Source organism: Cyprinus carpio, chromosome A14, assembly GCF_018340385.1.
Source record: "Cyprinus carpio isolate SPL01 chromosome A14, ASM1834038v1, whole genome shotgun sequence".
Classification (NCBI taxonomy): Eukaryota; Metazoa; Chordata; class Actinopteri; order Cypriniformes; family Cyprinidae; genus Cyprinus; species Cyprinus carpio.
The window spans coordinates 2117186-2132098 of NC_056585.1; the positions used below are offsets into that span (position 1 = coordinate 2117186).

The 14913-nt window shown below is 37.7% G+C and overlaps 1 protein-coding gene across 2 annotated transcripts in view; it reads left to right on the forward strand.

Annotated features, from left to right (window-relative positions):
* Positions 1 to 14894, forward strand: part of LOC109102888 (vascular endothelial growth factor receptor 3-like) — a 53853-nt gene extending 38959 nt beyond the window's left edge. The window contains exons 13-30 of one of the 2 annotated variants that reach the window (XM_042769698.1): positions 564 to 905; positions 1360 to 1506; positions 3734 to 3865; positions 5356 to 5462; positions 7433 to 7568; positions 8614 to 8718; positions 8855 to 8968; positions 9587 to 9675; positions 9784 to 9901; positions 10598 to 10698; positions 11012 to 11134; positions 11858 to 11969; positions 12177 to 12276; positions 12406 to 12511; positions 12697 to 12809; positions 13997 to 14117; positions 14209 to 14294; positions 14418 to 14894. In XM_042769698.1, coding sequence (XP_042625632.1) covers positions 564 to 905; positions 1360 to 1506; positions 3734 to 3865; positions 5356 to 5462; positions 7433 to 7568; positions 8614 to 8718; positions 8855 to 8968; positions 9587 to 9675; positions 9784 to 9901; positions 10598 to 10698; positions 11012 to 11134; positions 11858 to 11969; positions 12177 to 12276; positions 12406 to 12511; positions 12697 to 12809; positions 13997 to 14117; positions 14209 to 14294; positions 14418 to 14640 — 2375 coding nt within the window. In that variant the 3' untranslated portion in view covers positions 14641 to 14894. The remainder of the gene's footprint in view (positions 1 to 563; positions 906 to 1359; positions 1507 to 3733; positions 3866 to 5355; positions 5463 to 7432; positions 7569 to 8613; positions 8719 to 8854; positions 8969 to 9586; positions 9676 to 9783; positions 9902 to 10597; positions 10699 to 11011; positions 11135 to 11857; positions 11970 to 12176; positions 12277 to 12405; positions 12512 to 12696; positions 12810 to 13996; positions 14118 to 14208; positions 14295 to 14417) is intronic. The other variant, XM_042769699.1, reaches the window with a different exon arrangement.
* The last annotated feature ends 19 nt before the right edge of the window (positions 14895 to 14913 follow it).

Here is a 14913-nt window from a genome sequence, read left to right on the forward strand (position 1 = left end):
GGCATGTTTGAACGAGACGTTTTAGGAGGGCGTGGACGAGTCTTAACTTTTATAAAGGATATCTCTTTGGGTTTGAGACTTTAGTCTTAGCAACTTTAGGGATCTTATCTATTCATGAATAGCTTGTTACACCCCAAAGAGAAAGGAAAACTTGAAATGGCATCATGTGGGCCAGCTGTGGCCTAATGGTTAGAGAATTGGACTTGTAACCAGAAGGTCGCAGGTTCAAGTCTCGGTGCTTGCAGGAGTTGTAGGTGGGTGGAGAGTGAATGAACAGTGCTCTCTTGCACCCTCAGTACTCATGGCTGAAGTGCCCTTGAGCAAGGCTCTCCGGGTGCTGGATATAGCTGCCCACTTGTCCGGGTGTGTTCACTTCTCACTACTGTGTGTGTGCACTTGGATGGGTTAAATGCAGAGCACCAATTCCGAGTAATGGGTTACCATACTTGGCAAATGTCACGACTTTCACTTTTTTCACTTTCATATGACCCCTCTAAGTTGTGTGGTTTATCTACGAGATGTGTGCCTTTTTTTCTTATTATTCATGTTCATTTTCTATTCAGCTATTCCTGAAGGTTTCGGGATAGAGATGGAGCCCTCGGAAGATCCGCTTGAGCACGACCTGGTACGGTTGAAGTGTAATGCAGATAATTACACCTATGAGAACCTGCGGTGGTACCGTTTGGACCCGCAAGCTGTTCCTCCAGAGCTGGACTGCAAGAGTCTGCACCAGTACGCCGGGTCTCTCGGTGGGGAGCTATCGTTTCAGACCGCCAGCAACAACTGGGTGCTGGAGCTCACCTTTACCAACATCCAGCTACAGGACGAGGGAAACTACGTGTGTGAGGTGCAGAACCGGCGCAGTGGAGAGAAACATTGCCACCGCAAGTACATCCCAGTCAAAGGTGAAGGTCATTCAGTGATCAATTTTCTAGACTGGCATTTTCTGTAAGTTAAGGGACCTACTTTCAAAACCTAGTCAGCGGTTTTGCTGTCAGCATGCTGTTTGCGACTTATATAAAAAGCTAACTTCTGAGGTAGCATCCTTAGAAGTAAGGATAGAAATAAGTATATTTACAATTTATGAAACAAGATATCTTTGGGATTCCTTAAAAAATATGGTCTCATTAGGTTTTGGAACAGAGGTTGAATCTGGATTTTGTATATTTTTAACTTTTCATTGTCCACTGATAAGCATGTCCGTACATTTTGAACCAGATACACCTCTCATGCAGGACTGTCAAAAATGGCCAGTATTTTTATAACGTGTCTATATGTCACAGTCACTACAAATGATTTAGCAATGAAGATCTAACCAAAACTAAAGGCCTCTTCTCTCTCTCCCTGTGTCCGTTCCAGCATTGGAGGCACCACGGTACCGTAACAACCCCACCAATCAGACGGTGAATGTGAGCGAGTCGCTGCAGATGGAGTGTGATGTCGAGGGCACACCCTCTCCTCAGCTATCCTGGTTTAAAGATAACCAACCCCTCCATCAGATATCAGGTTAGTCGTTCATGGCTGTCCTTCTCTACAGTTATTAGGGGTGCTGGACCCTTCGTCTTTAACTACTATGTCCTAAAATTTAAATCAATCATTTGATACAGTGTACTTACTGTGTACATACATGTTTTTACATTGGTCTATATTTAAAAAAAAAAAAAAAAAAAAACCTGCATGGATGTCTGTGATTAATATCTGTAATTACATCTATAATCACAGTGTTACGCTACCACTGCCACGTAACCTACTGATAAACCTATCCATATACCAGCCAGCAGCACATATACTATTGCTTATACATAACAATGAAATAGCAAAAAATTAATTCTCAAAGACTTTGAATTCATTTGTAAAGGCCAAAAAAACATAGACACATATATTGTGTTCTCTTTAAAATTGCCACAAGAAAAAACACAAAAAAAAAATATTAAAACAAAAAAATTCACACACATACAAACTAACTTATTTACACAAGTTTTTATTAAAAAATAGCATTTAACATCACCGAATCAAACTAAATATAATACATACCAACAGGCTCCTTTCATTAAATCAGGTATAAATAGCTGTTTCAGGTAATGATTTCAGCTTACCACTTTCTGCAGCGTAGAAAACATTTAGCATCACCCTACTATCCCAAACATGTTACAGCTGCATAGCGATGCACTAAACATTCAGAATTCCCTAGTTACCGCATATCAATGACCTGGCAACCATCCAGGACACCACTGCGGCAATGAGTTTAGTAATGGCAAACTCTCATATTTTCTAGAGAAAATATAAAAATCTAGTTTAATTTGAGGGAATTCCTACTTTTGAATTCGACTGGATATGTGAAGCAATAGGTATAGATTTAGGCATGAAGATATAGCATTGTCTGCTTTAAATTTACATTTAATTTTTCAGTTTGATTTCCTTTCCATTTATTTCCTCTCCATTTCTCTGCATGCTGTTTAGCCATCTTCAAATTAACATTTGAAACTTCTCCAAAACAATTCCATTACAGATTACATTACACTCACCACAGCAATTCCCTGTAGCTTAGCACATTTGAATAGGAACACCCTTGCTCATGGGCACATACTAACACACACGAAACTGAATTCTGGTACTCTTAAAAGCACTCCATTTATGCTAATGTATTGGAGATCTGTTGGATTGGAAGTTAGATGGGCCACTGGACTGCAGTATAATAGTATATTGTGAATAGCTGAAACAAAACAAAATAAACACCACAGCTCTGGGAATGTATGTGGGTTGCTAGTGGGCTGTAAGTGAATTCACATGCAGTGCATGTAGAGTGCTGTTTGTTGATAGGTGTCATGAAGGGGGATATTATATTGGAGTTCAAGAGCTATTAGCAGAAAGTCAATGTGTGACTGGACAATGTGTTAAATGTTTTTCTTATTTTTTTAATTTTTTGCTCAGCCATTTCAATTCATAGCAAAACCACAGACATTTTATAGATTTGTGAAATCCAATACAGTTCTGATTAAACTTTCAGCACTGTAGCTGCAGCAAGTATCTGATTATTATGTTATAGAAGGGAGGACAGGCTGCTTTTTCCTGCTAATTGCAGTTAGCGTGTCATAGAATGGAAACCTCCGGTTTCCTATAAATCCTTGCTTTAGGCCATACATCAGATACATTTCAGTTCCACATTCCAGTTTTTCTGCTGTTTTCAACTTTAGATTAGGGAACACATTCGCTGTTAGCTAAGTGTTTACCCTGAACAAACTCCTAATTGGCTGCTTATTAATAATTAGTAAGGTATTTGTTAAGTTTAGGTAGGTGTAGGATTAAGGGATCTAAAATATGGTCTTGCAGAATAAGGCAGCAATATGTGCTTTATAAGTACTAATAAACAGCCGATATGCTAGAAATATGCATGCTTATAAGCAACTAGTTAATAGTGAGAATTTTTCCTTAAAATAAAGTGTTACCAAAGTTTTTTATGGCATCAATGAAAAAAATAATAATAATAATAAAAAAAAAAAATATATATATATAGCTCACAGGGCTCAAAATTCACATTCTTTCTTATTTTCTGAAAATATTGATGAATGAAGAGTATCACTGGCTATATACCATGATGGATTCTTTTTCTTACAGTGCAGAAAACAGGAAAACATAAGTCAATAAAGCCATAACAAAAGAGGATGCTGTGCCATAAAGCCATGGCTGGCTGGCTGGCAGATTGTGTGTTTGACAGTTTTGTGGATGTGTTCAGGGATCCTCCTTCAGGACTCCAATCGGACTCTCAGCATTCAGCGAGTGCGAGAGGAAGACGCCGGTCTGTACACCTGCAGGGCCTGCAACCAGAGGGGCTGTGTTCAGTCCTCTGCCACTGTGTCAGTCATCGGTGAGAGCCTCTTGTTTGCGTCAGGTGGTGCTGTAGTGTTTAGTTCACTCTCCTTACTCCAGGATTGTGCTTTGCCCCTCGATTCATATTATTTAGTGGAACATATACAGTAGGTTCAAGCTTATACATACACAGACTAACACACACCATACACATTCACACACATTAGTTTTATATCATAGTGAGGGCTTCACCCACTGATGTCTATTCTTAAATATTCTTAATCTAATTTTAATTACTACACCCTTACTCCACCCTAACTAAAACTAAAAGTTTTGATTTGTGATTAAACTTATTTAGTTCCTTTATGAAGATGTGTTTGTTGCGAGGACCCCAAACCCTAACAGACATAGCTCCTTTCTAACCTTCATGCATCTGTTCTTTATCATTGTATACAAAATAAAATGTTATATGACAGCAAATATGTACATTTCCTTTAATAGTAGTATTTATATATATATATATATATATATATATATATATATATATATATATATATATATATATATATATAAAAATTTAAAGGGATACTCCACCCCAAGATTATTTTTTTTTCATTAATCACTTACCCCCATGTCGTTCTAAACCCTTAAAAGCTTTGTTCGTCTTCGGAACACAATTTAAGATATTTTGGATGAAAACTGGGAGGCTTGAGACTATCCCATAGACTGCCAAGTAAATAACAGTGTCAAGGTCCATAAAAGGTATGAAAGACATCGTCAGAATACTCGCCATCAGACATGCAATCTGGGTTAAATGAAGCGACGGGAACACTTTTTGTAAGCAAAGTAAACAAAAATAACGACGTTATTCAACAATTCCTTTGTCAACAGTCTCCTCTGTGTCTCTCCATATCACCCTATGCTGTGTATGCTCTTCTGTGTCATCCGCGCCACAAGGATGTGCTGTTTTCTTTTAAATCAAAGCTAAATACTCATAGAAACAGCGCATCCTTGTGGCGCGGATGATACAGAAGAACATACTCAGCATAGGGTGATATGGAGAGACACAGAGGAGACTGTTGACAAAGGAATTGTTGAAAAAAGTCATTATTTTTGTTTTCTTCGTGTACAAAAAGTATTCTCATTGCTTCATAACGTTACGGTGGAATCCCTGATGGCAGATGGACTATTCTGACGATGTCTTTCATACTTTCCCTGGACCTTGACACTGTTATTTACTATGGGACAGTCTATGGGACAGTCTCAAGCATACCAGTTTTCATCCAAAATATCTTAAATTGTGTTCCGAAGATGAACGAAGCCTTTACGGGTTTGGAACGACATGGGGGTAAGTGATTAATGACAAAATTTTAATTTTGCAGTGGAGTGACCTTTTAAGTACATGTAAGTACAAGTAATAAAATGTTGATTTTGCAAAACAGCCAAATTTACTACATGTTATTAGAATTAAATAAATTAAGAAGATGTGGACTTTCATACTCAGTTATAAAAATAAGCTTTAATAGAAAAATGTGTTTTGTCTGCCAGGTTCTGATGACAAGACCAATGTAGAAATAGTGATTCTCATCGGGACGGGAGTCATCGCCATCTTTTTCTGGGTCCTTCTCCTTGTTATCTTCTGCAACGTCAAGCGAGTCAGTACAATGTGTTTCACTTTACATACAATAATAACAGTTCAATACAATTCTATTCATGAACATAGTGATTCAAGGAACATTATTTAAATCTTCCCATGATGTTGGCATGGCTTGATATTACAATGACAATGACAATGACAATTTATTTATATAGCACAATTAATTACGTCGACCAATGTGCTTTCCATTAGGTCATTAAAAACAGAAAAACACACAACAAACAAACAGAAAAATTATAAAATCATACAAATATCCCATCAGCCATACACTGTATGCTTTTGAAAATAAAAATGTCTTTATATTAAGAGAAGAGGCTTGTCTGATGGACAGTGGCAAGGCATTCCAAAGCCTGGGGGCAGCAATACAGAAAGCACGATCTCCCCTGCACTTAAGCCTCGACTTAGGGGTAAACAATAGATCCTGGTTGGGAGACCGAAGGGATCTAGTGGGTTGATACTCAGTCAGTAACTCACTGAGATAAGGGGGGGCCAAACCATTCAGAGATTTATAAACGAGGAGCAAAATTTTAAAATCCACTCTAAAACAAACAGGCAACCAATGTAGTGAGCATAAAATAGGAGTAATATGCTCCCTCTTTTTGACCCCACACAAGAGTCGAGCCGCAACATTTTGAACAAGCTGCAAGCGGGATAAAGCTGTCTGGCTAATCCCGAAATAAAGTGAGTTACAGTAGTTCAGCCTAGATGAAATAAAAATGTGAATTACTTTTTCAAAATCAAAAAAAAAGAAAGGGCTTAGCTTTAGAAAGCAGACACAGCTGAAAACAGCAAGCTTTGACAACTGAATTTATTTGTCGGCCAAACTTTAAGCCATCATCAGAAATGAAACCAAGGTTTTTTACCCATGATTTCAAACACAGAGACATCCCTCCCAAATCCAGTTTTGGGGGAATTTGAAAATTCAGATGGACTAAAAACTATAATTTCAGTTTTCTTTTCATTGAAGATTAAAAAATTTAAGCAAAGCCAAGCCTTTACATCTGCCAAACATGTCATAAGAGACTCAAGACCCACAGAATTTCATTTGACAGGCAAATAAACCTGAGTGTCATCCACATAACAGTGAAATGACAAACTGTGTTTTCTAAAAATCGAGCCAAGAGGGAGCATATAGAGAGAAGAAAGCAAAGGAGTCAAAATAGAACCCTGAGGAACCCCAGAGGGCAAAAAAGCATTACTCGAGTAATATTCACCTCTCTTGACTGAAAAACTCCTATTTGCAAAATATGATTTAAATCAATCTAGAGCGACACCTCTTAAACCAACACAATGTTCTAAACACTCATTGAGAACAGCATGATCGACTGTTTCGAAAGCAGTCGTCAAATCTAAGAGCACAAGGACTGCAAAATCACCCGAATCACATGATATCAAAATATCATTAAGAACCTTCAAAAGTGCAGTCTTAGAAAGGCAGATTAGAAATGGGCCTAAAGTTTGTTAAAACTGATGAGTCCAGATTCTGTTTTTTAAGCAGTGGATAAACCACTGCATGCTTTAAACAGTCAGGCATAATGCCAGATTCTAAACTGTGATTAATGATGAACAAAAGATACGGAGCAGCGTCAATAAAAACTTGCTTAAATAAAAAAGGAGGAAGATTATCCAAAGACGAGCCCGAGGGCTTAAGATGCTCAACTATTTCCAGCAAATCTGGAAGTGAGACTAGTTTAAACTGACTAAAAAAAGTATTGGCGATGGAGGGATTAGATGGATTAAAAATATGTACTTACATCAACCGTGCCTTGCCTTCCAAACCATACTGGCACTTCAGTGTTGAACATGAGTAGTGGAGTCAGCAATTCTACAACATAATATTAGATTAGATTAGATTAGATTCAACTTTATTGTCATTATGTGGAGCACAGCCGCCTCTGCCTCGCTGTTTCTGCTTTCCTATAGGCTGCGGTGTCATCCATTAGTTATTGTTATGATGTTGTCCTGCAGGTGAACCAAGCAGATATCAAGACAGGCTATCTGTCAATCATCATGGACCCGGGGGAAGTGCCGCTCGAGGAACAGTGTGAATACCTACCCTACGACTCCAGCCAGTGGGAGATATCTCGAGACAGACTGCGCCTCGGTATTTTCACAGATTGTCCATTTTAAAAACTCTGATATAGGATTTAAATTAGTCCAAATGAAGAACATTCATGGCTTGGATCCCAGAAGTAAAGCATATTTCTGGTCTAGAGATTTTCAGTGGAATTTTAATTCAGCATTAGGCTTGACCTGTACTCAGGAATCTTTGTATGATGTGATAAAGGATGGTTCGTGAGGAAACTGCAGGGGGAGTAGATGAAAAGCTGATATTTGTTTAAAACAAATGTAAATTTAAAATATAGAACTGGGGCTGCTGAATTATTCAAAAACAAAACTGAAACAGCAATATATCTTATCAAGTCATGATTATCAAATCAGGCTATTAAGTAAAGATGTATATAGTCTGTGTCACTGTGCTTCAGAGCGGCTCAGTTCACAGTAAATGCTGCTTCTCATGAAATGCCATCTCTGCTGTGAGTTTAACATGCATTTGGGAATGCATTTTACATTTACATTTGCATAATTTCCAGCATTTTGGTGGACAGAAGTTTACAGCATTTCACCAAAATAAAAAGGTCAAGGATTTGAATGTTTGAAAGAATTTAAGACAAATATTTGAATTATCATTTTTAGTGTGTGTTGGCTCTTGTGAAGAGTGAACTCTGAATATCCTTGAAAGTAGCTATTTTTATTAGCAGCAGAGTCTTTTTTGTTTGTGTCTCGATGTCTCATCATGAGCAATACGTGACATTCAAGTAAATATTTCATGTTTAAGGGGTTCGGCTGACAAAAAAGTTTGGGAACCCCTGGACTAATACATCAGCTTTAGCACATGGATGTTATGCATAGCAGGAATATCACTGCATTTTCACTGTGTACAGTTGTTAACCAAGACATCACTTGTATATTATATTGCTTTCATTGGTTCAGTTACTTAGAAGTGGTCAGATTTATTCAGTCCTGTTTAATAATAATTTTGAAATGGCACACTATTCAAGTGTACTTTTTGGGACACATTCTAATCTTGCATGAAGGATAGTAAAACATTAGTTTTACTAACATTTATTCTTTGTTTATGTTTGCAGGAAAGGTGCTTGGGCATGGAGCTTTCGGGAAGGTGATCGAAGCTTCAATCTTTGAGCATGACAAAAAAACCTGTTCAAACACGGTGGCTGTCAAGATGTTGAAAGGTTCAGTCTTACCCATAAACTACAGTGAATACAGAAATGTCCATTTATATACATACTGTAGATCCATATACTTAACGGTGTGTGTGTGTGTGTGTGTGTTTGTGTGTGTGTGTTTGTGTGTGTGTGTGTATAACAGAGGGAGCCACAGCCAACGAACACAAAGCTCTGATGTCAGAACTGAAGATCCTCATTCATATTGGAAACCATCTCAATGTCGTCAATCTTCTTGGAGCATGTACCAAACCCAACGGTATGGATGTACCATTGTAAAACAGATACCTTTGTTTCTGGATGCTGATTGGTCAATACAGTGATCCAGTTTTGATAAAATACTAATTATAGAAATATTGCATCTTCAGCTACTGTGTATATCACTGCAGCATGCAGAGTTTACCTGTCAGGGACCATCTCCCAGTAGAATGATACTGCTTACAAAATGTACTTACTTTTTTATGTTGACTTGGCTAATATGGCAGTATTTTATGAAAAAAGCCATAGCCTTGCAAAATTACAGTTTAAGTGAGCGTGTGCCCAAGTATGGTGTCCCATACTCAGAATTTGTACTCTGCATTTAACCCATCCAAGTGCACACACACACAGAGCAGTTGGGGGTTCGGTGCCTTGCTCAAAGGTCTCACCTCAGTCGTGGTATTGAAGGTGGAGAGAGCACTGGATATTCACTCCCCCTCCCTACAAGCTTGGGACCTGAGACTCAAACCTGCGACCTTCGGGTTACAAGTCTGACTCTCTATCCATTAGGCCACATTTGATTGTATCCTTGTAACTCAGTATTGACATAAATCGGTTTGTCTGATGCATTCTTCTTACTTCTTTCTAAACATCTCTGTTTAACATCTCTGATTGTCAGGTCCTCTCATGGTTATAGTGGAATATTGTAAATATGGAAATCTCTCCAACTTTCTGCGTGCCAAAAGAGAGTTCTTCTTACCGTACAGGGTGAGAGAGACGAATAACATGATATACATAATTCCACCCTTTCACAACAGCACTACAACCAATAATAACTGATATGTAATCTGGTGTAACATGCACTTGTGTTTGCAGGATCGTTCTCCTAAAACCCAGAGTCAGGTGCGACGAATGATAGAAGCAGGTCAGGTCAGCCAGAATGAATGTCAGCCGTCCACCACTTCCAGCATCAACCCTCCGATGCAGTCTCGTGGTAAGAGCACTCAGAAGGTCAGAGAGCAGAATATATAAAGATCTGTAAAGATTATATATTAAATATAAACTGATACCTGATACACTTTTACCTGGTGGATACTAAAGCTGCCTTCATGTGCTATCAAAATTACTGTGAATAACATTTCAGGAAGCATTCATGTGCAAATACTGAGTAGGAAACTCATAATTATGAATGGGAAAGGATTATTTTGATACCCGAGTTTCTGAGTTGGAAGGAGCCATTCGTTTTCAACATGGCAGAAAAGAGTAGGCTAGTAAACTGTAGTTTATATTCTTTTTTGTTTCTTTTTTGTTTCAACAAAGCACTTGAACATAGTGAAATAAAGCTTTTCAAAACTTTAAATCAAAGGAGCCAACTGCTTCACAAAATGATGCACTGTTTGAAAGCACTTGAAATGCCACACAATGGTGACACCTGCTGGTGCAATGAAAACGCAGCCCAAACATGCACACAACATGCTATTACAAACCAGCTGCAAATGTTTTGTTGAAAGTTTAGTTTATTAAATGTAAATAATAAATCATCAAATACCATTAAATATGGAGTAACACCCAAGCAATTATCCACAACAAACATTTTTACTGAATGTTCTTCCTGACAATTTTCTGATTTAAATTCTTATATAATGCATTTAAGCTTTTCGGATATTTTGTTTTGTTTTTCTCTCCTAAGCTGCAGTGGATGATCTTTGGAAGACTCCACTCACAATAGAGGATTTGATATGCTACAGCTTTCAGGTTGCTCGAGGAATGGAGTTTCTGGGATCTCGTAAGGTACATTTCAAACATGTATTTAAGCTCATCTTCTCTGATGGATCACTAGTCACATTTAGCAGGTTGTAGAATATTAATAGTAGAACTTTAGATCTCTTCTAGAATAGTCCATGCTCATTAAATGGGGGACAGTTTTGCTAGATACAGATTTTTTCAAATTAGAACAAATGCCTAGAACATATGAAAAATAAAATCTTATAATAAATCAAAAATATAACTGATGACGAGAAAGTAGCAAATATTTTAGATCTGCTGATCTATTGTGAAATAAGGTATAGATATGGATATAGTAATCTTGATTGTGGTCTGACAGTGCATTCATCGCGACCTAGCGGCCCGCAACATCCTCCTGTCCGAGAACAACGTGGTGAAGATCTGTGACTTTGGTTTAGCACGGGACATCTACAAAGACCCTGACTACGTGCGCAAAGGCAATGTAAGAGAAACCCTTCAAATAAAAGCATGATCCAGACAGATCTCTAGTGTAGCAGTATAAATCTCATGAAAACTGTGAAGACAAAGTCCAGGTCAGGGTCATGAGTGTTTGATTTTTCACTGAAAAATTGTCTTGGTACTTGAAAAATACTTGAAAAAAGGATTTAAAAAAATAATGTGTTATTTAATTGTAAAGCATTTATATGTAATGGTAGTATTTGTAGTACAGCATTTAATGTAAAAAAATAAATTGATCATTTGGGGGGAAAGTTGCTTAATTGACATTAAAATAACTCTTTTATTATTATTTTGATCTTTACACAAAATATTACCTGGACATGCAAAATGTGACCCCACATGAGATTCAATATGAATGCATTTCAGTAAAGGCCATTGGTCAAAAATTACTTGTCTGGCCTTTGCGTCATGATATATACAAATATCAGCAATCAATGAAAATTGACAGAAATGGTGAGGCAACTTTGATTACATACTGAATATCATTTGAAAAAATACAGAAGCAAAAGATGAACATGTAACAATACTAGTAGTGTTACTGCATGACATAAACATAATGAAGCAGAAAGGGTAAATTTATGAGATTACTCTTGAGAGGCATTGATAAATGGTTGACCCACTTCAAATCATATCAGCTCCAGGATCATGATTAGAGTGTATTCTCTCACAGGCACTATTATAGGTCAGATGTTATCTGTCTTTGCAGGCTAGACTGCCGCTGAAGTGGATGGCTCCAGAGAGCATCTTTGATAAGGTTTACACCAGTCAGAGTGATGTATGGTCATTTGGAGTGCTGCTCTGGGAGATTTTCTCACTAGGTAAGAGTCTACCTGATACATGAGCACTAGCAACTCCTCAAACCCAACCTTTTCTGTTCTTTTCCGCTCATTATGATTGTTATTATTATTGGTCCTTATAATAAAGTGTTACCCTACAAATTAATTCTGTTCTGTTTAAATTTTCTTAAACTTGTATAGAGTCTTTGATCACAGACTTACAGGCTTGATTGTATCATGTCCCATTAGGAGCGTCTCCATACCCGGGACTCCAGATTGATGAAGACTTCTGCAAACGACTTAAAGACGGTACCAGGATGAGGGCACCAGACAACGCGTCCCCTGAAATGTGAGCATTTCAGCACAGCCTGATGACGGTGTCTGTGTGTGTTTGATCTACTTAAGGCTGCTATTCAGACTGATGACATCATACAGCGATGAAACTGAGCGCTCTGATGTGTGATACGTGTTCTGGTAGATATGGCATCATGCTGGCCTGCTGGCAGGGCGAGCCCAGGGAGAGACCCACATTTCCAGCTCTGGTGGAGATACTTGGAGATCTACTTCAGGAAAACAGTCTACCCGTGAGAAAAAAAAAAAAAAAAAACACCAACTTATTATGAGATTCTGTACATTCAGTAATAACATCTGCATGTTACACACTACCTTCTTTATATTTCAAGTCAGCTGGTTATAAAACTGATAAAATGGCTAATGTTGTATATTTTAATGATTATGTGAAATATATTGTTTTTTTTTTTTTTTTTAGGAAATCCCATTCAATGTGTCTCAGAGCTCAGAGGATGATGGCTTCTCACAGTCTTCCTCTAGACAACCATCACAAGAGGAGATCAGACTCGCCTGCAACACAATGTCCACTCGGTACATACACATTTTATATCAGTGTTGGGGGCCTTATATTGACTTAACCCTGTTCTTAACCCTGTAAAGCCTGACATATGAAATAAGTCAGAAAAATACCTCACACTCGAGGAAAAAAACCATCAATTTTATTTAGACATCCAAAAAACTAAAAATGTGCAATTTGGGGCACTTGTTGATATTCATGAAATTCTTGCTGATATTTATGAAATTCTGATTCTGAAAGCTTGTAATGTAAATCAATGATATCTTTATAGCTCTATAGCAGACTTCTACATAAAATGCATATAAATATCAGTTGTCACTCTTTATCTCCTATCTCCAAATAATATGTCTCAGTAAGATATTAAACACTCAGGTTAATTATCAAAGCACTGTAGTTTTTATTGTGGGGGAAAAAATCGCATTACTTTTTGTGTATCATTAACAGTGTTCATGAAAACTAAAAAAAAATGTTTACAACTTATACAAGCTAATCTGTTATTACTCAAGCATAAAAATGATATGTTGCATGCATAAAAGTGAGCTACCAACAACAGTTTAACATAAACAGTGAATTATCCAAAAGTGTATGCTGGATGATTTTTGTCATTTATGACTAGTCCCACAATGTTCTGGAATGTTGCAGAAAGCACTAGAATATTACAGAATGTTACAGAGACTTCTAGAATGTTCCCATCCTTGCAAAAGCAAAATATCTTAAAAAAGATGGGGAAAAAAACATGCAAATTTAGTACAAACTTGTCTGTACTATACCAAATCTATAATTTACCTGACCTAAATATTTACCAAAATATTGATGCCACGTGAAAATAAATAGTACAATAATAATAAGCACCACAATTATAAACACCAGAATTACAGAAGAACCGTAAAAAATTGAAGTGAAACAAATTTTTGTGACATTGCGTAATTAAGTCCAGTAAGTGTTTTTACTTGCTCAGTACAACCTATCAACGACAGAAGGCATGTAGTAGATTGTGTACAACAGATTTTTCAAGCAAAGTTTTGATCATGTTAATTAAGAGGCCTTAGAAGTTCATGTACATCAAATATGATGCGGTAGGTTTAATAGGGTTAAATAAATATTTGTAGTGTTTGCTAATGCTTGTAGTGTGTTGGATTAGGGATTTGAATCAGCCTATAACCCTTAGTATGAAAAATATCTTATGCTTCTCTCTGCCCAGATATTACAACTGTGTGCCTTTCACTGGGTGCATCATGGTCGGACCCTCTAACACGTGTCACTCACGAGTGAAGACATTTGAGGAACTTCCTCTGGAAATGACATCATACAAGACACATCATGTACGACTATGACCTCCAGTATATGTATAGTCTTTGTAAGCTAAAGGATGTTAACATGTATATTGTTTCATGCATTTTTGTGCCCCTATAGGACAGCCAGACAGACAGTGGGATGGTTCTGGCATCAGATGAGCTCGAGAGGTTTGAACACAAGCACAGAGGGGGCATGTTGAAAAGGTAGGTGAAACTGAAGATTATGCACACCATTTATCATTATAAAAATGACTATGGCTCACTTCATTTATAATTGATCAGCTTTCATACCCTGGAGTTGCATTAAGCATTGTGTAAACTCTGTAGTCCATCAGCGGGCCGCAGCACAGAACGCCTCATCAGTTCTCCGTCCATGAGCAGCGATGGCAGCAGCAACACATTGCGCCCAACCTTCTTCAGCCAACTCTCAGGCCAAACCTTCTACAACAACGAGTATGGCCAGCTGTCGGAGGAGGGCGTCAGCGACTTCTTCTCCTCGTCGGAGCAGGCTGTATATGAGGGAGCCTGCCTGGCAACCTCCAACCTGTAACAGCACTGATTGGCCAATCGTAACCAGGCCCCGCACCCTCACAACTAACTGAATTGAAGTCTAGCTTTGTAAAGTTCTCTTAGCAGCCACTGGGTGGCACCATTATGTCCATTTCAAACAACAACAACAAAAAAAGTATTTTATCGCCTTAGTTACATGTATCTTTATATAAAGAGTAAACTTCTTTTTATTTGTAAAAAAAAGGGAAAAGAACCAAGATGGAGAAAAAAAAATAAAGGACTATATCATCTTTTGACAGTTATTTTTTTTTGT